At 42.4% G+C, this 25,940-nt stretch overlaps 3 protein-coding genes across 9 annotated transcripts in view; 1 reads left to right on the forward strand and 2 right to left on the reverse strand.

The window, feature by feature from the left end:
- The window catches only part of LOC103123672 (zinc finger protein 709-like), a 418,768-nt gene that overhangs the window by 303,481 nt on the left and 89,347 nt on the right, over positions 1-25,940 (reverse strand). The window lies entirely within an intron of this gene.
- The window catches only part of LOC103123660 (zinc finger protein 709-like), a 93,415-nt gene that overhangs the window by 13,696 nt on the left and 53,779 nt on the right, over positions 1-25,940 (forward strand). Inside the window, exons 3-5 of one of the 5 annotated variants that reach the window (XM_060182086.1) lie at positions 6,400-6,526; positions 6,693-6,753; positions 7,275-9,081. The exons of 1 other annotated variant lie outside the window; for it this stretch is intronic. In XM_060182086.1, the coding sequence (XP_060038069.1) occupies positions 6,400-6,526; positions 6,693-6,753; positions 7,275-9,060 (1,974 nt within the window). In that variant the 3' untranslated portion in view covers positions 9,061-9,081. Of the gene's footprint in view, positions 1-4,108; positions 4,864-6,399; positions 6,527-6,692; positions 6,754-7,274; positions 9,633-25,940 lie in introns of those variants that run through there. 3 more of the 5 variants (XM_060182085.1, XM_060182084.1, XM_060182087.1) reach the window with 3 other exon arrangements.
- On the reverse strand, positions 17,088-18,305 carry LOC103123654 (glyceraldehyde-3-phosphate dehydrogenase-like). Its single transcript, XM_007534314.3, has one exon. The coding sequence runs from the start codon at positions 18,260-18,262 to the stop codon at positions 17,264-17,266; it is 999 nt and encodes a 332-aa protein (XP_007534376.1). The 5' UTR covers positions 18,263-18,305; the 3' UTR covers positions 17,088-17,263.

Raw genomic sequence — 25,940 nt, forward strand, 5'->3', positions numbered from 1 at the left:
GGTGACGAGACGTCAAGCGTTGGGCAGGGTGGGCGAATATATCCGCGTATATTGGCAGGTCCGGTCGAGCGTAGACGTGGGAAATGAACTTAGATGATGCCGCATCCCGACGAATATCTGGCGGGGCGATGTTGCTAAGAACTGGCAGCCATGGAACCGGGGTGGAACGGATGGTTCCAGAAATGATCCTCATGGAGGAATATAATTTGGAGTCGACCAAGTGGACATGGGGGCTACGGAACCATCCTGGGGCACAGTATTCTGCAGTGGAATAGCATAATGCCAGAGAGGATGATCGTAGTGTGGAAGCGCTCGCGCCCCATGAGGAGCTGGCCAGTCTTGCAATGATGTGATTCCTCGCGCCCACCTTTGCTGCAGTTTTTATGAGACGTTTGTGAAACGACAGAGTGCGATCGAGAGTAACGCCAAGATAGACTGTCTGGGCTTCATGCCGGATTCTCGTATCGCCAAGCTGCACATTAAGCTCACGCGAGGCCCAGGCATGGTGTAGATGGAAAACAGATGATACCGTTTTTGCAGTGCTAGGAATTAGTCGCCATTTTTTACAGTAATCAGATATCAGAGACATGTCTTTCGTGAGTGTTTCCTCGAGGATGTCAAACTTGGATGCCTGAGTTGCACAGCAGATGTCATCGGCGTAGATGAACTTCCTTGAAGAAGTTTCTGGGAGGTCATTGATGTAAATATTAAATAGTAGCTGTAGTGATGACAAGTAACTCTTTTTCTTCTTCTTTTTTTTTTTTTCCTCCAGGGTTATTGCTGGGCTCGGTGCCTGCACCATGAATCCACCGCTCCTGGAGGCCATTTTTCCTCCTTTTTGTTGCCCTAGTTGTTGCAGCCTCGTTGCGGTTATTATTGCCATTGTTGACGTTGCTTTGTTGTTGGATAGGACAGAGAGAAATGGAGAGAGGAGGGGAAGACAGAGAGAGAGGGGAGAGAAAGATAGACACCTGTAGACCTGCTTCACCGCCCGTGAAGCGACTCCCGTGTAGGTGGGGAGCCGGGGGCTCGAACCGGGATCCTTATGCCGGTCCCTGCGCTTTGCGCCACATGCGCTTAACCCACTGCGCCACCGCCCGACTCCCATAACTCTTTTTCTAAAACCCTTTCAATGGGTACAGCAGCTTCTGCTCGTAGGCCATTTTTGGTCTTATTACACTCACTGCCATAATTGTTGTTACTGTGTACTTCCCCTGGGGATCTCTTTTTATTGTCCTTGGGTAATACCTCTGTATTTTCAATATAGCCAATAAGTCCTCAAATTACCAATGTAAGGATGAATAGCTTCAGTTTAGTCTTAGGACTCCTCGCTTTGCAGTTAGTCCTAGCCTGCTGGGGGCTGTGCCATACAGCAGGCCTGACTTGCCTCCACCATTTTTTCCCCTTAATATTTTATTTATTTATTTTATTTTATTTATTTATTTAATTTATTTATTACTGAGAAAGATAGGAGAGAGAGAAAGAACCAGATATCACTCTGGTACATGTGCTGCTGGGGATTGAACTCAGCACTTGACTCTCATGCTTGAGAGTCAAGTACCTTAGCCACTGCACCACCTCCCAGACCATGCCTCCACCATTTTTATTGTCCTGAGATAATACTTGTGTATTTTCAATATAGCCAGTAAGTCTTCAAATTATCAATGTAATTGGAAACAAGAGGATGGATACCTTCAGTTTAGTCCAGGACTTTCCACTTTGCAGTCAGTCCTAGCCTGCTAGGGACTATGCCATTCAGCAGGCCTGACTCTGCCTCTGCCAATTACAGCAGTGTTCATTCATTTATTCAGCTTCCCCTGCAGTTGTTGGGGAGATGAGACTTGAGCCTGGAATCTCAGAGGAACATTCTAGCCTGCACTGATTTCAGAATCAGTCTTCCTCAAGTGACAAAGTAAGGTGACTCTGCCTCCCTTCAGAGAGTAGGGCATCCCTGCCATTGCTGCTTTCATGAGCGCAAGTTCCTGGAGAGCCCCACAAGAGGGCTCATGATGGTAATGACCTGTGATGGTGGAGAGTGGGATCTCTTAGAGGTCTAGGCCCGTCATATGTATGTGGAAATGCACACTGGGAATCTGATAAGTCTTTGAACTCCACCTCCACAGAGCCATACCACACTAGCGAAAGACAGAAATGGGATGCATGTATGGATTGACCTGTCATGACTGGTCCCATGAATATATGTTTTAGACAGAGACAAAAGGTAAGAGACTGATGGAAACCACAGTACCAAACCTTCCTTCATAACAGCTGTTTCATAACAGCTGGGCTTGAATCTAGTCATGCACCTGGTAAAGAAGGTTAGGGTAACTTGAGTGAATATATTACAGAAGACTTACGAAGCCAATATACCTCTGTAACCACCTAAACTGTGTTGTTACTCAAGTCCTTCCTACTCAGTGGCATCCCAGTCCTCAAATGTCACATGGAGAGCTAGTAAGCTCTGCATCGGTGACTCACACATGAAAATTAAGTGAGAATGTGGCTGATCATATATTGGCTCCACAAAGTAGGACCTCCCTACATAGAACACCAAGAAATTGATGTCGTTTGGTACCATTACTCATAGGTGTGAAAAATTGAAAGTGTTGTCCTTTTATTTTCTCAACATTGTTTCCCAAGGCAATGCCTTGCACAAATGTCATTTCACCTTTCTGGGCTCCTTGTTCATGCAGAGACACCACTGCTCTTGAGCTTTCTCCTACCCATATGCTGCCAGGCCTGAACATGGACATTATCCATATCAAGGCACAATCTCAAAATGATGAAATGTCTCTTTGGCCCTTTCTTTTTAATTTTTTCATTTATTTATTTTTAATAGTGATTTACTATTGACTTAAATGGTTATATAGTTACTAGGGGCAAAATTTCACACTGTTCCCACCACCAGAGTTCTATACCCCCATTTCCTCCACTAGAAACTGCAGTGATTCTTCCAAGGTCTCAGACATGGGTTGACTGTCATATATATATATATATATATATATATCCCTGATTTTTTTTTTTGGTCCTGCCTTCTCTTTTTTCCTTTTTAAAAAATTTTTTTACTATTTATTCCTTTTTGTTGTCTTTGTTATTTTATTGTTGTCGTTACTATTGATGTCGTTGTTGTTGGATAGGAAAGAGAGAAATGCAGAGAGGAGGGGAAGACAGAGAGGGGGAGAGAAAGATAGACACCTGCAGACATGCATCGCCAACTGTGAAGTGACTCCCCTGCAGGTGGGGAGCCTGGGCTTGAACCTGGATCCTTACGCTGGTCCTTGAGCTTTGTGCCACATGCACTTAACCCGACTCCCCAGAGTTCTATATTCCCATTTCCTCCATTGGAAACAGCAGTGGTTCTTCTAAGTCCCAGATATGAGTTGATTGTTTTTTCTATAACTGTCTACACACACACACACACACACACACACACACACACACACACATATATTTCCTCAATTTTTTCCTATGGTCCTGCCTTCTCTTTTTTTCTAAGTCTCAACTACACCTACTACTACTTCTGAATACCCTTAGTGTTTTCTTTTTTTCTTTCAGTGTCCTGATAGAATTGTGTTCCAGAGCCCTCTGTTCACCTTCCATTAGTAATATTTTACCCCCTCTGCGAGTATAGACCAAACGTCTTCTTTTTGAGTTGTAGAAGGTTGGAGTTCTGCCTTCTGTAATTGCTCCTTGTGGAACATAGGCATTGGCAGTTTTTGATCCATATCCCCAGCCTCTTCCTATCTTTCCATGGCAGGGGTAGGGCTCTGGAAAGGTAAGGTTCTGGGGCACATTGGTGAGGTTGGTTATGCAGGGGACTCAAAATGGAATCATAGTAGCACCTGCAACTTGGTGTCTGAATGGTAGTAAGTTATATAGCAGGAAAAAATGTCTAATAAATGGAAATGAGAAAGTAGGACTATAGTATATGAGAATAGGGATCTCAAAGTGTAAAGAAGCTAGGAAGTCTATTTTAGGTATGTTTATAGGGGACCAGTACTTCTGTGATTTTTACTTGAGCTTGATAGCTAACATAGAGATGGACTGAAAATACTGTTTTTGAAGACAGTGTCAGAATTAAGAATAAAACTCCCCATTGTATTTATAGGGTTGATCCAAGGATTCCCTTACTAGTAGTGTTCTCCTTTTATCTAATATTACTCATTTATTTTATTTTATTTATTTTATTATTTGGGGAGTAATTTCATCTTTTTCATAAATACATGCTTCTAGTTTAGGATCCAATCCTGGACAATATGTATGTGCATTTATTTGGATGTGATCCTGTGGTGACAGAGTCTTATGTCTCATATTTACTGAGCTACTATCTGGTCTCCAAAGGGTTTTTGTTCCTTTCTTTCAATATTTATTAACTTCTTGAGAGAAAGAGATCTCAGAATTCCTTTCAGCTCTAAAACCAGGGGATGATTGGAATTTACCTAAAGTCTTTGAGGCTTGAAGCCTAAAATTCTGGTATATCTTCTCACAGTCCCCAGTCTTTCTCATTAAGACAAGATAAATGTTCATTTTATCTATTACATATTAATAATAATTTCATATGTCAGAGACATAGGGAGGAAGGGAGAGAGAGAGATTGAGATAGACCCCATAACACCATTTTGGTACATGTTTGGGATCAAACGATAAAGTTTAGGCTCCCAAAGGCAATGATCTACAAATTGAGTAGTTTCCCTATTCAGGTTTTCTTATTTGTAAAATTCCAGTTTGTCACACTAATCCTAGAAATAAGAGAATTAGGAAACAGTTCAATCCATAGAACATACTTTACTATAAATGACGACCTGAAGACAATTTTCCCAGCCACCATGTGAGAGTGCTATGCATAGACAAATAACTTCACAGGTGGCTAAGTGGTTCTGTAATGTCTCTAGTACTTTCTCTATCTCTGTATTTTCCCCCTCTTTCTTTCTCCATCTCTTCCTCCCTCCCTCCATGCTCTCTCTCTCTCTCTCTATATATATATATATATGGAAAAAGAAATATAGTTTGACAGTTCTCTTTTTAAAAAAATATTCATTCATTTATTCCCTTTATTGCCCTTGTTGTTATTATTGTTGTCATCGTTGTTGAATAGGACAGAGAGAAATGGAGAGAGGAGGTTAAGACAGAGGGAGAGAGAAAGACACCTGCAGACCTGCTTCACCCCTTGTGAAGGGACTCCCCTGCAGGTGGGGAGCCAGGGCTCAAACCGGGATGCTTACGCCAGTCCTCGTGCTTTGTGCCACGTGTGCTTAACCCGCTGTGCTACAGCCCAACTCCTTGACAGTTCTCTTATGGATCTAGAAGCTTGAGGCTCTTCTTACAGTAAACAGTTCTCTCTCTCTTTACTCCAGTCCCAATAAGATGACTGACTTATTTGAAGAAGAGAATGGATTTGGGAAGTCAACATATTATCATGCAAAAAATGTTAATGTCGGGAGTAGCGCTGTAGCGCAGCGGGTTAAGTGCAGGTGGCACAAAACACAAGGATCGGCATAAGGATCCGGGTTTGAACCCCAGCTCCCCAACTGCAGGGGAGTCGCTTCACAGGCGGTGAAGCAGGTCTGCAGGTGTCTATCTTTCTCTCCTCCTCTCTGTCTTCCCCTCCTCTCTCCATTTCTCTCTGTCCTATCCAACAATGACAACAACAATAATAACTACAACAATAAAACAACAAGGGCAACAAAAGGGAATAAATAAATAAAATAAATATTTAAAAAAAAGTTAATATCTGAAGTCAACATATTATGCAAAAAAAGTTAATGTCTGAGGTTCTACTGTCCTAAATTCAATCTTCAGAAACCAGAGCTCAGCATTGTTCTGTCTACCCCTGTATATCTTTTTCACTAATACATAAATGTAATTTTAAACATAATATGGTCCATGTCAAGCAAAATAGCTCACTCAAAGTATTAGCTTCTTTGCCATATTCAAAGTCATCATTTGAGCCAGGCACCACCACATTGGAGCTTCAGTGCTGGGGTGTCTTTCTTGTTTCTCTTTTTCTACATAAAAAAAAGTACCATGAATCAGGAAAGCCTCAGAGATAAAAACATGAACAGGAAAACAAATTAATTGTTCATTAGATCCTCTCCCAGACCTGACTTTGTTCTACTCGGGCCTGTTTCTCCAGTCTCTCAAGTGCAATGAACAGTAGCATCACTGTGTCACATGCCATACCATGGACTGGACTCAGGAGTTCATGCTAGAAAATCCAAAGCTGTAATCACTGTAGCAATCATTGTATCACCTTCTGTGATGTGAGATACTTGATTACCAAGTCACCAAAGTTATGTTTGGAGATGAGACAATCATCAGCTTCATAAAGTAAAATCTGGATGGCTAATCAGCTATCAGTATGAAGTGTTTTCTCATACAAATAAAATGCATATATTTTAGTCCTCAGTGACCCATGAAGATGTAACTGTGACATTCACTCAAGAGGAGTGGGCACTATTAAATCCATCAGAGAAGAAACTCTACAGAGATGTGATGTGGGAAACCTTTATGAACTTTGTCTCAATAGGTAATTATAATATTCATTAATTTGTCAAGTAGAAGGCCAATATTTTTTTGTCCACCAATGTGAATGGAGCCACTGCTAAGTGAAGAGGGTGTGATTGTGATTATGACTAATGATGAATCAAAAATCCAATATAATTTTATAATTTCTAATATTTTTGTATTTTTAGACAAATTACAAGTGGACTATTCTACAAAAGAGCAGCATAACCACCAAGGAAGTAAACAAAGGTTTGAGTCACAGTCATCATAAAAAATACTGGTTGAGCACACATGTTAAAATGCACAAGGACCCAGGTTCCAACCCCTGTCCCCAACTGCAGGGGGAAAGCTTCACAAATGGTGAAGCAGGGCTGCAGGTGTCTCTCTGTCTCTCTCCCTCTCTGTCTCCTCCTTCCCTCTCAATTACTGTCTGTCTCTATTCAATAAGTAAATAAAGATTATTTACAAAAGGTAGTTCAATTAAATACACAACACTTATAAATATATGATTGGTCATGGCTTAATGGATTTATGTGTTATATAAACACATTTAGTGTTTACCTATTTTTTTATAGAGTTTTTAAAAATTTTATCTGTGAGAGCCTTTTAGTTTATTTTTTTGTTATTGTCAGTGTAAAAATTTTAAGTCAAGTGTATTGATAAATTCAGTGGCTTTGTTATATATGGTAATGACCTGCATTTTCATTTAAAAATTGAGTTTTGTTTTTATTTGTTAAAAAACTCATTAAATTTTTCTCACTGCTTTACAGTAATATAGTCAAAATCATTGAAGCCAAAGAAAGAAGTCAAGATGGTGAAAAACCTCAAGAATGTGAAGTAGACAGCAAAGTATTCACTTATTCTAGTTATCTTCAAAAGCAGAAAATAATTCCTATTGTAGAGAAACCTTATGAATGTAAACAATGTAGTAAAACATTCAGGCGATCCAGTCATCTTCGGATACATGAAAGAACTCACAGTGGAGAGAAACCCTATGAATGTAAACAGTGTACTAAAACATTCAGGCGATCCAGTAATCTTCGGATACATGAAAGAACTCACAATGGAGAGAAGCCCTATGAATGTAAACAATGTACTAAGACATTCAGTCAGTCAAGTAATCTTCGCACACATGAAAGAACTCACAGTGGAGAGAAACCCTATGTATGCAAACAATGTAGTAAAACATTCAGTTGTTTAAGTTATCTTTGGACACATGAAAAAACTCACAGTAGAGAGAAAGCTTATGAATGTAAACAGTGTAGTAAATCATTCTTTACATCTAGATCTCTAAAGAACCATGAAAAAACTCACAATGGAGAAAAGCCCCATGAATGTAAACAATGTAATAAAACATTCTTTACATACACGTCTCTGTGGAATCATCGAAAAACTCACGAAGGAGAGAAACCCTATGAATGTAAACAATGCAATAAAACATTCAGTTCTTCTAGTCATCTTCGAGAACATGAAAGAACTCACAATGGAGAGAAACCCTATAAATGTAACCAATGTACTAAAACATTCAGATTTTGCTCTTCTCTTCGGAAGCATGAATTGACTCATAGTGGAGATAAATCCTATCAATGTAAACAATGTCATAAGGCATTTAGATATTCCAGTTCTCTTAAGACTCATGAAAGAATTCACAGTGGTGAAAAACCCTATGGATGTAAACAATGTAGTAAAACATTCAATCAATTATCTAATCTTCGAACACATGAAAGAATTCACACTGGAGAAAAACCCTATGAATGTAAACAATGTACTAAAACCTTCAGATTTTCCTGTTCTCTTCGGAACCATGAGATGACTCACAGTGGAGAAAAATCCTATGAATGTAAACAATGTAGTAAAACATTCAGTCAATCCAGTCTTCTTAGGACACACAAAAGAACGCACAGAGGATTGAAACACTACGAATGTAAACAATGTAATAAAACATTCCGTCGACTCAGTCTTCTTCAGATACATGAAAGAATTCACACTGGAGACAAACCCTATGAATGTAAACAATGTCATAAAGCATTTAGATATTCCAGTTGTCTAAGGACTCATAAAAGAATTCACAGTGGTGAAAAACCCTATGGATGTAAACAATGTAGTAAAACATTCTCTCAATTAGGTAATCTTCGAACACATGAAAGAATTCACAGTGGAGAAAAACCCTATGAGTGTAAACAATGTAGTAAAACATTCAGTCAATCATGTTCTCTTCAGACACATGAAAGGACTCACAGTGGAGAGAAACCTTATAAATGTACACAATGTAATAAAACATTCAGAGATTCTAGTTCTTTTAGGACACATGAAAGATCTCACAGTGGAGAGAAACCTTATAAATGTACACAATGTAGTAAAACATTCAGTTGTTCCAGTTATCGTCGGAGACATGAAAGAACTCACAATAGAGAGAAACCTTATGAATGTGAACAAAGTAATAAAACCCCAGAATGTCCCTCTACTCTTCAGGTATATAAAAAAAGTCACAGTGGAGAGAAACCCTATGAATGTAAACAATACAGTCAAGCTTTCCATGATTTCACTACTAATTAAGCATATGAAAATAGGCACCATGTCAATGAGAGTCAATTTATTAATCTCTGAAAAAATGAATTGCTGACAGTGCAGAGAAATTTTAATGAAATTTTAAATGATTGGAGATTACAGTTTGAAATACACAAGTGAACACATACCTGGGACTATTATATGAATGTAAGGAATTTAAGCATTTTAATTCTAATATATGAGAAGCCCACTTGGTACATAAACTTTATTAAATTTGAATAATTATTAAATATTCAAATAGAATGATATTTTCACACATCTGAATGTACTAACAGAAGAAATATCAGTATAGATATTATAGAAATACATTATTCAGCTAATAAATACTTCATACTGAAGTAAACTTACTGAATATACATCACTTGAATAGTAATAGGTACTTGGTGAACCTTTATATTTTTTGCAGGAATTGTGTCTGTCTTGGGAAAATTACTTTTGTTCTATAATTTTGATTCTCAAGTTATAAGCAGTGAAGCAGGGCTTCAGATGTCTCTGAAAAATTGAGATGTTTCTCAATTTTTCTCTACCTATCAAAGTAAATAAAAGTTTTAAAAATTCAATATGCATGATTTAATTTTTAAAATATTTATTTTCCCTTTTGTTGCCCTTGTTTTTCTTTTTTTATTGTTGTGGTTATTGATGTGGTCATTGTTAGATAGGACAGAGATAAATGGAGAAAGGAGGCGAGGACAGTGAGGGAAAAGAAAGATAGACACCTGCAGACCTGCTTCACTGGGTGTAAAGGGACTCCCTTGCAGGTGGAGAGCCAGGAGCGTGAAGCAGGATCCCTACGCTGGTCCTTATGCTTGTGCCATGTGCACCTAACCCGCTGTGCTACCCCCCTACTCCCCAATATGAATGACATAACAGACCAGAGACCATCTTATATTTACAGAAAAAGTATATGCAGAACTACTCTCTGTGTAAGTTTTCCATCATCTTCACCATCTAAAATGTAATTGTAAGTGATTTAACATTTGAAATAGTCATTTTTAGAAATGTATATAAAGAATTTATTCCCACTGTTAGGTTACCAGTTTGAAATGTTAAGTGCATAGAATGAAGGATTATATAGTTAAAACTGGGGTCTATGTATTATAAGTTCAAGTCTTTTAATCTATTTTTCCAGCTCGTATTGATTAAATACTGATAGGTAATATTATAAGTTAACAGTAGGGCAGGGCAGTCACTTCACAAGCAGTGAAGCAGGTCTGCAGGTGTCTATTTCTTTCCCCTTCTCTGTCTTGTCCTCCTCCATATCTCTCAGTCCTACCCAACAACAATAACATCAATAATAACGACAACAATAAAACAACAAGGGCAACAAAAGGGAATCAATAAACAAACAAAAACATAGAAAAAAAAGTGGTTGGGATCTTGATGGGGATTAAATTTGTATATGGTGCTGCGTAGTACAGTCATTTTAATGATGTTAGTTCTTCCAACCCATGAACATGGAGTATCTTTCCACTTCTTTTGTCTTTTTCTATTTCCTTGAGTAGTGACTTTCTCCAAAATTGAGATCCCAAATCTTCATCCGATATGTTTTTGCCATTAGGTTCACTATTAGTCATCAATTTGTTCTGCATCATATCTTAACTTATTCAGCCACCAAGTCCCGATTGCTAGCATGAGGCCAACCGGACTTCCCTGGGCAGTTGATCCCAGCAATATGTCCTGGAGCTCCTCTTCCCCAGAGCCCTGCTCCACTAGGGAAAGAGAGAGGCATGCTGTGAGTTTGAATTGACCTGCCAACACTGATGTTCACTGGAAAGCAATTACAGAAGCCAGATGTTCCCCCATCTGCGCCTCATAATGATCCTGGGTCCATGCTCCCAGAGGGATAAAGAATAGGAAAGCTTTCAAGGGAAGGGATGGGATACGGAGTTCTAGTGGTGGGGATTGTTTGGAATTGCACCACTCTTATCCCATGGTCTTGGCCTTGTTTCCATTTTATAAATAAAATTTATTTTAGAAAAGTTAATTCCCTTAATCTTAGCAACTTATACAAATCAAATCTATTAATTTAAAACATTAGATCTTGCCATATTTTCTATTGTTTAATAAATGAATTAACTGAAAAACTTTGATTCTAGGAGTCTGGCGGTAGCGCAGCAGGTTAAGTGAATGTGACAAGGACCGGCATAAGGATCCCAGTTTCAGCCCACGGCTCCCCACCTGCAGGGGAGTCGCTTCACAGGTGGTGAAGCAGGTCTGCTGTTATCTATCTTTCTCTCTCCCCTCTCTGTCTTCCCCTCCTGTCTCCATTTCTCTCTGTCCTATCTAACAACAACGATGACATCAATAACAACAATAATAATAACTACTACACTAAAATACAACAAGGGCAAAAAAGGAAAAATTAAAAACTCTGATTTTCTTGTTATATCATGAGGTCCATGATTTGGTAGCTTAACAAGATCCTTATAGTGCTGCAGATATTCACCTGCTCTGTGCCAGGAGCCTCAGCTACATTTTTGGTTTTATTTATTTATTTTTGGATAGAGAAATGGACTGGGGAGATGGATATATAGAGGGAGAGAGACTGAGAGACATCTGCTTTACCACTCATGGAACTTTTCCAATGCAGACCAATGGAGACCAAGGGCTTGAACCTGAGTTCTTGCACACTGTAGTGTGAGAAATGAACCAGGTGTGCCACTGCCTGGCCCCATAAGCTATAATATTGAAAAACGAAACAGCTCCCAAAAGATTGGATACTTTCTTATTAATGCCACAAAGCCCTTCAACTCCGATTGTGAAAAGAATCTACAAAACCACTTAATTCAGGGGTTAGGTGGTGGTGATGAACCAGGTTAAGTGCACATAACACAGAGCGCCAGGACCCACACTAGGATCCCATTATCCATCCAACCTAGAAACAAGATTCAGCCCTCCTCAGCCCTCCTCCAAAAATGTCCAATCAAAACCAGAGATTTCCAAGTGACAGGATTGCTGTCCTATCAGCTTTTATAAAGGTTGTGTCTGGTGAGCAATTAAAAAGAGAAATGGCAGGCAAACCTTTCTCTCCAATGGCCTTCTAGAAGTTTTAGCATTTAGCAACCTACACTTTGGGGGTCGGCAGTGGGACATGCAGTGACCGTAATGTAGAATAAGGAAGCTGGTTCCTTGTTTCCTTTTTTTTTTTTTTTAAAAGATTTTTATTTATGAGAAAGATAGGAAGAGAAAGAACCAGACATTCACTCTGGCACTTGTGCTGCCAGGGATTGAACTCAGGACCTCATGCTTGAGAGTTCTAAGCTTTATCACTGTGCCACCTCCGGGACCCCATGATTCCTCATTTTCTTCACTGTGTCTGTATAGTTGGTGGGATCTGCTCCTCTTCTCATTCACCCTGTAACCCCGTTTTTTTAACCCTGTTTTTTCTTTTTTAATATATATTTATTCCCTTTTGTTGCCCTTGTTGTAATATTGCTGTAGTTGTTAGTGTTGTTATTGATGTTGTTGGATAGGACAGAGATAAATCGAGAGAGGAGAGGAAGATGGGGGAGAGAAAGATAGATACCTGCAGACCTGCTTCACCACTTGTGAAGAGACTCCCCTGCAGGTGGGGAGCCGGGGCCTCCAACCAAGGATCCTTATACTGGTCCTGGCACTTTACGCTACATGTGCTTAACCAGCTGCGCTACCGCCCGACTCCCATTACTTTTTATTTTTTTTAAAGTTTATTTTAGGACAGAGAGAAATTGAGATGCAATGGGAAGATAATGAAAGAGACGGCTAGGGGCCAGGTAGTGTCTAACCTGGTTAAGCATACACATTACACTGCACAATTTCTAAGGTTCAAGCCCCTGTTCTCCACCTATAGGGGAAAATTACATGAGTGGTGAAGCAGGACTATAGGTGTCTCTGTCTCTCTCCCTCTGTCTTTCCCTCCCCTCTCAATTTCTCTCTGTCTCTATCCAATAATAAATAAATATTGAAGAAAAATAAGGAAAGAGACAGCTATAGCAGTACTTCCCTGTTTCTGAAACTTAACACGAGCAGGTGGGACAGGGAGCTAAACCCAGGCACTTGCACATGGTAACCTGTGCACTAAACCAGGTGTGTCACCACCTTGTCCTGCTGCTGATGTTCTTACTCCTATTCTGAGCTTAGTCAAGGCTTGTCACCTAAATAGGTGTCTCAGGAATACCCCATCTCCAATAAAGAGTAAAAGTGTTCGTAAAGGTGTATTGCCCCAAAGTAAAAGACTCTGGAGTGATTGGGAAGGTTCAGGTCCTAGATCATGATGGCAGAGGAAGACTTAGTGGGGTTCAATTTTTATGTGGAAAACAGAAATGCTATGCATGTATTTACTGTCAACTCTAAAGCATGAATTCCTCAATGAAGAGATTTTTGAAACAGTGTTCATAAAGGTATAGTAGTGTAGAATGCAGAGTTATGATAATGTGGGATTCTGTTCATGACTGATAGATTTTTTAAAATAAAATATTCTCTTTTGTTGCCCTTATTTTTTTATCGTTGTGGTTATTGTTGTTATTGATATCATCATTGTTGGGTAGGACAGAGAGAAATGGACAGAGGAGGGGAAGAGAAAGCTAGACACCTGTAGACCTGCTTCACCGCTTGTGAAGCGACTCCCCTGCAGGTGGGGAGCCGGGGGCTCAAACCGGGATCCTTATTCTGGTCCTTGTGCTTTGCACCACTTGCGCTTATCCCACTGCACTATAGCCCGACTCCCTGATAGTCATATTTGAATGCAATTTTATGCAATGTGTAAAAGCCAGAGGACTTTAAATGTCCGTGATCAAATGTGTTAGCCCTGGAAGCAATGCGCAGGTCACCCAACAAATAAATAAATACAGTTTAAAAATTTTATATATATATATATGGAGTCGGGCGGTAGCACAGCGGGTTAAGTGCAGGTGGCACGAAGCGCAAGCACTGGCTTAAGGATCCCGGTTCCAGCTCCTGGCTCCCCACCTGCAGGGGAGTCGCTTCACAGGTGGTGAAGCAGAACTGCAGGTATCTGTCTTTCTCTCCCCCTCTCTGTCTTCCCCTCCTCTCTCCATTTCTCTCTGTCCTATCTAGCAACAGCGACATCAATAACAATAATAACTACAACAATAAAACAACAGAGGCAACAAAAGGGAATAAGTAAATAAACATAAAAATATATTTTAAAAAATTATATATGTATATATATATATTTGCCACCACAGTTGTTGCTGAGACTCAGGATTATTGCTTTGACTACTTTATAATTTTCCTTTTTTTTTTCTTTTTTTGAATAGGACAGAAAGAAATTGAGAGAAGATGGGAAAGGGACAGTAGGTGGTACGCCAGCTTAAGTGCTCACAACACAATGTACAAGGGTCCAGGTTCAAGACCACGGTCCCCACCTGCAGGGGGACAGCTTCACAAGTGGTTAAGCAGGGCTGCAGGTGTCACTCTGTCTTTTTTTCCCTGTCTATCTTACCTTTTCCCCTCAATTTCTTTCTGTCTCTATCCAAGAATAAATAAGCAAAAATATGATTTAAAAATTGAGAGAGAGGATGAGGAGACAAGAAGAGAATGATAGACACCTGCAGAACTTTGGAGCTTTCACTTGGTAATATGTGTGCTTAACCAGGTGCACCACTGCCCAGCCCCCTAAAGTTACATTATAAATGTGCCCTGGAATTCCCCTCCCCTACTCTGTCCTTGTACGTTATAGAAACAACAATTTTGGGACATTTTATTCACAAGACTATAGATCTTATTGTCAGTTAAAAAAGGCATAAGCCAATTCATTTGAAGAAACGTATTTGTTCTGTCTCTTTCTCTCTCTCTTTCTACTTGCTTATACATTTATTGACTCACTGCAAACTATTGTTCACCTTTGCTTTAGGGTATATATTTTCCCCTAACTTACGTGTACATATGCCGTATCTCATGAGTCTTGGTCTATATATAGGTTTTGAGGTTTGTAAAAAGGTGTATCACCCAAATTGGGAAAAAACTTAATTTTCGTGGTCCTGGAGGTGGCACAGTGGTAAAGCTTTGGACTCTCAAGCATGAGGTTCTGAGTTCGATCCCAGGCAGCATGTGTGCCAGTTCTTTCTCTCTCCTCCTATCTTTCTCATAAGTAAATAAAATCTTTAAAAAAAACCCCTTAATTTTCGGGGGTCGGGCGGTGGCGCAGTGGGTTAAGCGCATGTGGCGCAAAGTGCAGGGACCGGCGTCCGGCTCCCCACCTGCAGGGGAGTTGCTTCACAGGCGGTGAAGCAGGTCTGCAGGTGTCTGTCTTTCTCTCCCCCTCTCTGTCTTCCCCTCCTCTCTCCATTTCTCTCTGTCCTATCCAACAACGAATTGCGTCAACAAGGGCAATAATAATAACCACAACGAAGCTACAAGGGCAACAAAAGGGGGAAAAAAATGGCCTCCAGGAGCGGTGGATTCATGGTGCAGGCACCGAGCCCAGCAATAACCCTGGAGGAGGAAAAAAAAAAAAAAAAACCTTAATTTTCTTAAAATTAGCTGGTCATTACTGATAAGTGTTCTGATACAATTCTTTGGATTACACATGTAACCCAGCTTCAAGATAGACTTCATATTTCCAAGGCAAATTTTACTTTTCTGTTGACTTGTCTGTATGCCCTTTAATGGTAGTGAAGTGTTATGCTCAGCTCTGGCTTGTGCAGGGGATTGAACCTGGGACTTTGGAGCTTTAGGCATGAGAGCCTATTTGTATAACCATTATGCTATCTACCCATGTAAGATTTTTAAAATTTACTTATTCATGAGAAAGAGGAGGAGAGAGAGAAAGAACCAGACATTACTCTGGTACACATGGGAATTGAACTTAGAACGTCATGCTTGAGAGTCCAGTGCCTTATCCTCTAAGCTACCTCCCAGACCATGAGAGAGGTAGGATTTGAACCAAGTTCTACCCTTCATGCCTGTGACCAACCTCCTTTTATTTATTTTTTCCTTCTCCTTGTGTGACCACTCCTTTCTCAATCATCTCCCACCCCCTCGTGCCCATCCTTGTGCTTTGCACCGTGGGCATTTAACCTGCTGTTCTACTACCTGGCCCCCAACAAATGTCTTAAAATATTTATTTATAACGCAACGCGTGCCACCCCAGCATGCTTCACTTCAGACTGTGTCCAGAGACTTCAGGTGTGGAATGACAACCCTTCAGCTTCATCACTCGGGTGAGACCTTTCCTTTCATAGTATTCTCTAATTCCATTCCAGGTGGTCCACTCCCCAATGAAGTCCCCAAACCTAGATATAGACCAGGTCCTCTGAGATAGAGCATATGTTCACACGTGTCCATAACCCAGGGAAAAATATATACCTGAAAACAGAAGTACACAAGAGTCTGCAGAGAGTACCTGCCAACACTTCATCTGCACTGTTCCAGCCTTTAGGGCCATGATTGTTCAATAATTTGTTTGGCTTTGTATGTTAACTCTCTTTTCAGCCACCAGGGTCTGGATGCCAGCATGATGCCAACCAGAATTCCCTGGACTGAAGACCCCACCAATGTGTCCTGGAGCCCTGCTTCCCCAGAGACCCACCCACTAGGGAAAGAGAGAGGCAGACTGGGAGCATGGACCGACCAGTCAACGTCCATGTTCAGCGGGGAAGCAATTACAGAAGCCAGACCTCCTACCTTCTGCAACCCACAATGACCCTGGGTCCATGCTCCCAGAGGGATAGAGAATGGGAAAGCTATCAGGGGAGGGGATGGGATATGGAGATTGGGTGGTAGGAATTGTGTGGAGTTGTACCCCTCCTATCCTATGGTTTTGTTAATATCTCCTTTCGTTAAATAATTTTTTAAAATTATTTATTTTATTATCATCATTATTATTTTTTTTACCACAGCACTGCTCAGTTCTGGCTTCTGATAGTGTAGGACATTGACCCTGGCACTTCTGAGCCTCAGGCATGAGAGGGTCTTTGTATCACCATTTTGGTATCTACCCCAGTCCCCTTTTGTAGGCTCCTCTTGTCCTCTGGAATCGCCTTTTTTTCTTTTTTTTTTTTTTGGCAGGGTATGGTGCACCTTATTGATGTTACGTGACAATACAGGACTCTCTGAGCCCCTCCCCTCCTTCAGAGGGTTTGGGATGGAATCTGGAGGCCAGGAGATCCTTGGTGTTGGATGAGTGGGGAAGGACCCCCCAAGCAAGGGCTGCTTTCCCTCCCCGGGGTGGCAGATCCATCCAGAGGGCTCACTCCTTTGAGGCCATGTAGGCCATCAGGTCCACCACACGGTTGCTGTAGCCAAACACATCATACCAGGAGATGAGCTTGACAAAGTGGTCGTTGAGGGCGATGCCCGCACTGGCGTCAAAGGTGGAGGAGTTGGTGTCACTATTGAAGTCACAGGAGACCACCTGGTCCTTGGTGTAGCCTAGGATGCCCTTGAGGGGACCATCAGAAGCCTGCTTCACCACCTTCTTGATTTCGTCATACTTGGCCACTTTCTCCAGGCGGCAGGTCAGATCCACCACAAACACATTGGGGGTGGGCACACGGAAGGCCATGCCAGTGCGCTTCCCATTGAACTCAGGGATGACCTTGCCCACAGCCTTGGCGGCGCCGGTGGAGGCTGGGATGATGTTCTGGGCAGCCCCTTGGCCGTCACGCCACATCGTCCCAGATGGGCCATCCACGGTCTTCTGGGTGGCGGTGATGGTATGGACTGTGGTCATGAGTCCCTCGACGATGCCGAAGTTGTCATGGATGACCTTGGCCAGTGGAGCCAGGCAGTTGGTGGTGCAGGAAGCGTTGCTGACAATCTTGAGGGAGTTGTCGTACTTCTCATGGTTCACACCCATCACAAACATGGGGGCATCGGCAGATGGGGCAGAGATGATCACCCGCTTGGCACCACCCTTCAGGTGAGCCCCAGCCTTCTCCATGGTTGTGAAGACCCCAGTAGACTCCACGACGTACTCGGCACCAGCATCACCCCACTTGATGTTGGCGGGGTCTCTCTCCTGGAAGATGGAGATGGGCTTTCCATTGATGACAAGCTTCCTGTTCTCCGCCTTGACACTGCCCTTGAACTTGCCGTGAGTGGAGTCATACTGGAACATGTAGACCATGTAGTTGAGGTCGATGAAGGGGTCATTGATGGCAACAATTTCCACTTTGCCAGAGTCAAATGTGGCCCGGGTGACCAGGCGTCCAATGCGGCCAAATCCATTCACGCCGACCTTCACCATGGTGTCTCAGGAGGCTGGCGCTGAAAAAACAGAAGCGGCTTCCAAGGAGCAGGAGCACAGAGAGTCTGGAATCGCCTTTCTGGTCAAGAAGATCAGGACCTGAAGAGATCTCTTGAGCAGAAGTTTCCCAGGCTTGCTTTCATGCAGCCATCTTGGCTCTGTGCTCGAGGATGGGAGACTTTGCTCTCTCTTTCCCGTGTGATCTTGGAGGAGATACGTGGTTTCCTTGAATTTCCTTAAAGGAGAGCTTGGCAGCTGGTGAGGTGACATAGCAGGGAGAGCACAGGACTTGCAGGGGCGAGGGCTCTAGTTCTATCCCTGACACCACATATGCCAGAGTGAGGCTCTAGCTCTCTCTCCCTCTTGTGAATTAGTAAGTCTTTTTATTTATAATTATTTTTAAAACATTTTATTTATTTATTAATAAGGGGGGGGTCAGAGCATTACTCAGGTACACGTGACACCAGGGATAGAACTCAGGACCTCATGCTTCAGAATTTACCTCCTGGACCATTATTATTTTTAGTATTAGTTCTTTTTTTGTTGTTTTGTTTTGTTTTAGTACTTTTAAAAATATTTATTTATTCCTTTTTTGTTGCCCTTGTTGTTTTATTGTTGTAGTTATTATTGTTGTCTGTCTTCATTGTTGGATAGGACAGCGAGAAATGGAGACAAGAGGGGAAGACAGAGAGGGGGAAAGAAAGACACCTGCAGACCTGCTTCACCTCCTATGAGGCAACTCCCCTGCACGTGGGGAGCTGGGGGCTCGAACCGGGATCCTTACATTGTCCTTGCACTTTGCGCCATGTGTGCTTAACCCACTGTGCTACTGCCCGACTCCCTTAGTATTAGTTCTTATCTATCTATGAGAGAGAAGAGGAGGAGGAGGAAGAGGAGGGCAGGGGAAGAGAGACTGAAAAATAGAGAACCACCCCACCTGCAGGGGAGTCGCTTCACAGGAGGTGAAGCAGGTCTGCAGGTGTCTGTCTTTCTCTCCCCCTCTCTGTCTTCCCCTCCTCTCTCCATTTCTCTCTGTCCTATCCAACAATGACAACATCAATAAAAACAACAATAATAACTACAACAATAAAACAAGGGCAACAAAAGGAAATTTAAAAAATAATTTAAAAAATTTTTTAAAAAAGAGAGAACCAGTGGTCTCAGAGGACCAAACAACCTCACTGTCCAGGCAGGATCCAGTTAATAGCGAGTTTTTAAAATCAAAGTGGTTTGGGGCTAGATGATGGCACACCTGGTTGAACACACATATTAAAATCCAGGAGGACTGTTGTGCAAGCCCCCACCTGCTGGGGTGAAGCTTCAGGAGTGGTGAAGCAGGTCTGCAGGTGTCTGTCTCTCCCTCTCTATATCCCTCCCCCTTCAGTTTATCTCTCTCCTATCAAATAAGGGGGGGAGAAGGAGGAAAAAAAGAGAGAGAGAGGAGTAGGTGAAAGCTCCCTGGCTCCATCTGGTTGGAGCCCGGCAAAGGAGAGGCCTCTTGATTGAGCCACGGTTCCCCACAGACATCACAACAGCTCCCTGCTGACGGAAGGCAGCCCTGGCTCTAGAGTGCTGAGGTATAAACGATCTTTCCTCAGACACAGAAGGGAAGGCAGCAGGCCTTCTGACATAATGGGGCTGAGCGGTTTAATAATGGAATCGGAGCACCACTAGCTCACCACAGGGTGCCAGTTCAGAGATGGTCTTTGGAATCAAGTCCCCCAGGAGCAGGCAAGCTGCCCTTCTCCTGAGGCTACTGCTCTCTGGTGTGTCTGTCTACCTCCTCAGTTCTTGGGGTCTTTGTCTTCTGAGAAGCCTGTGGTCTGTATTCGTTCATTTAAAAGCACTTTCTATCCATGTAAAGAGGGAAAGGGCTCCAGAGAAACAACCAGGCCCAGGAGGGACAGGGATTGGACCTGGGATCACACATTCAAGACCTTCTGTCCACCACTGAGCCATCTCCCAGACTCTATAGTAGTATTATTATTATTATCATTATCATTTTACCTGAACACTGCTTAGCTCTGGCTGATGGTGACTTGAGGGGTTGAACCTGAGACCTCAGAACGTCAGGCAGGAGAGTCTCTTTTCATCACCATTATGCTGTCTCCCTTGTCCTCCATTATTTTTAAGTGCAGTGACACGGATATCTTTGAATATATAAAGCTTACGCTGGAGTTGATGAATTCATCAATTCAGATGCATTCTACAGTGTGTCCACAAGGTGGCAGCAACCACCACAATCCAGAGTGTTTCTAAGCATTTTGTGCGAAGGGGAACTTAGGTTTTGTACACAGTACATTTCATTTTAAAAATTATTTATTTATTATGGTATAAAAACATAAATTGAGAGGGTAGGGGAGATAGAGTGACAGAGAGACACCTACAGCCATGCTTCACCACTTGTGAAACTTTCCCCCTGCAGGTGGGGACCAGGGGCTTGAACCTGGGTCCTTGTGCACTGTAGTGTGTGCATTTAGCCAAGTGTGCTGCCTCCTGACCCCTCATCATGCATTTCTTAAAGATTTTTTAAATGAGTTTCCATGTAAACATATATATTATTATCTAAAGAAGATATGGAGTCTTTCTTATTCAGATGCATTCTTCAGCGTGTCCACAAGGCGGCAGCAAAACACCACCATCTGGTTGTTTCTAAGAATTCTGTGGGGCTTTTTGCACAGTGGATTTTTTAAAATGTGAATTGCACAAATTACTCTCAAACCATTGTTTTGGTTTGTTTTTCCCTATGGCATATTGAGTATCTGGTGTTTAGAATATATTAATTTAAAATATATTTTTTTATATTTATTTTTATTTATTTATTCCCTTTTGTTGCCCTTGATCTTTTATTGTTGTAGTTATTATTGTTGTCATTGTTGTTGGATAGGACAGAGAGAAAATGGAGAGGGGAGGGGGAAGACAGAGAGAGGGAGAGAAAGATAGACACCTGCAGACCTGTTTCACCGCTTGTGAAGCGACACCCCTGCAGGTGGGGAGCCAGGGCTTGAACCAGGATCCTTATGCGGGTCCTTGTGCTTAGCGCCACCTGCACTTAACCCGCTGCGCTACAGCCCGACTCCCGAATATATTAATTTATATTCTATAAACATCTTTCTCTAGTTAGGCGCCTGGTCGATTCCACGGATCATGACTGACTGCTGTTTTGTTTTTAATTTAGAGGTGAGAGCCAGTGATGGAGAAATGTGGACGGGGGAGATGAATCCAGATGGTGGGAAGGAAGGGAGAGAGAGAGAGAGGGAGAGAGAGGGAGAGAGAGAGAGAGAGAGAGAGAAAGAGAGGGAGAGGGAGAGAGAGAGAAAGAGAGGGAGAGGAAGAGAGAGGGAGAGAGAGAAAGAGAGGGAGAGGGAGAGGGAGAGGGAGAGAGAGAGAGAGGGAGACGAGAGACCACTGCATGGCTCTGCCTCTTGTGAAGCTTCCCCTATGCAGGTGTTCTCTCTCATATGGTGACTGGTGTTTAAAGAACTTTTGCAGTCTTTCTTTCTTTCTTACTTACTTCCCATTGCCATCTGGGTTATCAATTGGGCTCTGTGCCTCTAGGATGGATCACTAGTCCTGGTGGCCATATTTCCCCTCTTTTTTTTGTTTTTCAAATTTGATAGGACTGAGAGAGAAGGGAGAGAACTGTGTCCGGTGTCAGCAGCTGTACTGTCAATCACGAACCTTCCCCAATGACGTGAGCTTTTCAAAAGCATTGTCTGAAGTAAGTAGGTAAGTGTTTAGGTCAAATATCAGCACTTTCGCTCTACTGTTTTTAGCTGTGTATACAAATACTTGCCAGGTTTGTTTACCTTTTAATACTAGAGATGAAAGCACTGACTTTTTTTTTTTCATGGGCATGAAAATTCCTGATGTAAAGAGCTTGAGACAGAGAGAGAGAGAAAGAGAGGGACAAGGGGGGGAGGGAGATGGAGAGGACATCATTATTAGAGGGCAGGTTTGAGATGCACTCAGACTGGGAGGGCCGGTGCCTGAGCTGCTTAGAATCTGCTCCTGTCACCCGGGACTGCTTATGTGCCTTCAGCCAGACAGCTCTAGAAGCATAGTAGCCCAAAGCTGACTTTTTTTTAAAAAAATAATTTTTATTCATTTTTATTAGTGATGTAATAATGATTAACAAGATTGTGAGATAATCAGGGTACAGTTCACAGTACCCACCACCAGAGTTCTGTGTACCGTCCCCTTCATTGGAAGCTTCCCTATTTTTTTTTTCAAGATTTTATTTATTAATGAGAAAGGAGGAGAGAGAAAGAACCAGACATTGCTCTGGTACATATCCTATGGGGGATTGAACTCAGGACCTCATGCTTGAGAGTTCAGTGCTTTATCCACTGTGCCACCTCCCAGACCACTTCCCTATTCTTTATCCCTCTGGGAGTATGGACCAAAGTTTTTTATGGGGTACAGAAGGTGGAAGGTCTGGCTTCTGTAACTGCTTCTCTGCTGGACATGGGTGTTGGCACTTGGTTCCATACTCCCAGCCTGTTTCTATCTTTCCCTAGTTGAGTAGGGCTCTGGAGAGGGGAAGCTTTACAACACACTGTTGAGGTCGTCTGCCAGGGGAGGCTTGTAGAGGTGTGGGGGTGAAGCTTCATGAGTGGTGAAGCAGGGCTACAGGTGTCTCTCTGTCTTTCTCCCTCTCTATCTTCCCCTCCCCTGCCAATCTCTCAGTCTCTATCCAATAATGAATAAATACATTAAGAATATATATATTAAAAAGGATTAAATCCTCCCCCCCACCGAAGTAAGATTTTTAAAGATAAAGAGAGAGGCAGCCAGGCAGAGTGAGACCACACCCTGGAAGCTTCCTTCACTGTGGCAGGGGCCAGGCTGGATCCTTCATGGCATGGAGACGCAGCACACCACACCAGTGAACTATTGTTATTGCTATTAGGGAGAGACAGAGAAATTGAGAGGAGAGGGGGAGACAGAAAGACACCTTCAGCCCTGTTCCACTACCACTTGTGAAGCTTCCCGCCCTGCAGGTGGGGACTAGGGGCTTGAACCTGAGTCATTGCACTCTGTAGTGTATGTGCTTCACCAGGTGTGCCATTGCCTGGCCCCCCTCAAGTGAGCTACTTTGCTGACCCCAAGTAACTTTTTAAAAAAATTATTTCCTTTTTTGTTGCCCTTTTTTTTATTGTTGTAGTTATAAATGTTGTCGGTCTTCATTGTTGGATAGAACAGAGAGAAATGGAGAGAGGATGGGAAGACAGAGAGGGAGAGAGACAGACACCTGCAGACCTGCTTCACCGCCTATGAAGCGATCCCCCTGCAGGTGGGGAGTCAGGGGTTCGAACTGGGATCCTTAATGCGGGTCCTTGGGCTTTGCGCCACGTGCACTTATCCCGCTGCACTACCACCCGACTGCCCCAAATGAACTTTTTTTAACCCTCCTTGGCTTGCTCTTATTTTACAGGTAGAAACCATTACAAAGTAGATGAGGCTGGGCCAAAGCATGGCCTCCGGGCAACTCAGACAGATTTAAATAAACTGTCCAAAGCCAAGGTATAGAAGAGAGGCAGACTGGGGGTATGGATAGACCAGTCAATGCCCATATTCAGCGGGGAAGCAATTACAGAAGCCAGAGGGATAGAGAATAGTAAAGCTATCAGGGGAGGGAATGGAATATGGAGATCAGGTGGTGGGAATTGTGTGGAGTTGTACCCCTCCTATCCTATGGTTTTGTTAATGTCTCTTAAATAAAAAATAAAAATAAATTAAAAATTTAAAAAAGAACTAAATGAGGTAATTAACATTTCTGAGACTCCCTTGAGTGACTTTAAAAAAGTTGCATACTTTTAAATGTTAAAGTTAAAAAAAGTATTTTGGGGGCTGGGAGACAGCATGATGGTTCTACTGCAAATAACTTTCCTGCCTGAGGCTCTGCGGTCCCAGGTCTAGTCCCCAGCAAGTGCTCTGCTCTGCTCTCTCTCATTCTGTATTTTTCTCTCTGTATTGCTCTCATTAAAGTATTTTTTTTGTGTGTGTGTTTTTCTTTTTTATTTAAGAAAGGATTAATTAACAAAACCATAGGGTAGGAGAGGTAAAACTCCACACAATTCCCACCACCCAATCTCCATTTCCCACCCCCTCCCCTGATAGCTTTCCCATTCTCTATCCCTCTGGGAGCATGGACCCAAGGTCATTGTGGGTTGCAGAAGGTAGAAGGTCTGGCTTCTATAATTGCTTCCCTGCTGAACATGGGCATTGACTGGTCGGTCCATGCTCCCAGTCTGCCTCTCTCTTTCCCTAGTAGGGTGGGTCTCTGGGGAAGTGGAGCTCCAGGACATATTGGTGGGGTCTTTAGTCTAGGGAAGCCTGGCCGGCATCCTGATGACATCTGGAACCTGGTGACTGAAAAGAGAGTTAACATACGAAGCCAAACAAATTGTTGAGCAATCATTAAAATATTTTAAGAGGGAGTTGGGTGGTAGCGCAGTGGGTTAAGCTCAGGTGGTACAAAGCGCAAGAACCAGCGTAAGGATCCTGGTTCGAGCCCCTGCATTCCCACCTGCAGTGGAGTCCCTTCACAGGCAGTGAAGCAGGTCTGCAGGTGTCTATCTTTCTCTCCCCCTCTCTGTCTTCCCCTCCTCTCTCCATTTCTCTCTATCCTATCCAACAACGACGACATCAATAACAACAATAATAACTACAACAATAAAACAACAAGGGCAACAAAAGGGAATGAATAAATAAATAAATATAAAAAATTAAAAAATATATTTTAAGAGAGAAAACCACTCTTTAAAAATAAGAGTGGTGGGGCCTGGGCAGTAGTGCAGCAGGTTAAGCGCACATGGTAAAAAAGGCGCAGGGGCAGGGACTGGCGTGGATCCTGGTTTGAGCCTCTGGCTCCCCACCTGTAGGGGGGTCACTTCACAAGCAGTGAAGCAGGTCTGTAAGTGTCTTTTTCTCCCCGTCTTCCCCTCCTCTCTCAATTTCTCTCTGTCCTAACCAACAACAACTATGACATCAATAACAACCACAATAATAATAGCCACAACAATGATAAAAAAGCAACAAGGGCAACAAAAGGCAAAAAATAGCCTCCTGGAGCAGTGGATTTGTAGTGTAGGCACCGAGCCCCAGCGATAACCCTGGAGGCAAAAAAAAAAAAAAAGTGGTCATGTGTTTGTGTTTACTAGGTTATAAATAACTCACGCTATTTAAATTGTAAAAATTGATTTTGTTTTTGTTACCTTTACCTTCCAGTTGCTTAATGCTATCTTGAAACTATGTAGCATCTTTCTTGAGAAAAGAAAAAAAGAAAACATGAAAGTTCTGTTCGCTCACACGAGGTGTTACTATAGCTCCCTAGCACTTTAATCTCTGTGTGAGTGTGTGTACATGTACCTGGCAGGGCTTCATCTTATTCCACTACTTTTTGGGAAGTCTTCTCTTTCATTTTCTTTATTTTTATCATTAAAAAAAAATTATTGATGGAGGAGGAGGAGAAGCAGGAGGAGGTGTTGTACCTGGGTCCGTGATATAAAGAAATCCACAAGGCACCAAAGGTGATGTAAAAGCAAAGAGCCTTTATTTCTGGCACCAGGGACGAACTCCCTGAGTCACTAGCACAGTAGTGATCAGAGATGTTCGACCCCCGCCTTCTAAGTTTCAAGCAGTTTAAGGAAGAATCACGCTGCAGGGTGTATGT

The sequence above is a fragment of the Erinaceus europaeus genome, chromosome 23 (assembly GCF_950295315.1).
Source record: "Erinaceus europaeus chromosome 23, mEriEur2.1, whole genome shotgun sequence".
NCBI classification, from domain to species: domain Eukaryota; kingdom Metazoa; phylum Chordata; class Mammalia; order Eulipotyphla; family Erinaceidae; genus Erinaceus; species Erinaceus europaeus.

Coding starts and splice junctions, on each gene's coding strand:
- LOC103123654 (XM_007534314.3), bottom strand. CDS start 18,262: ATGGTGAAGGTCGGCGTGAATGGATTTGGCCGCATTGGACGCCTGGTC.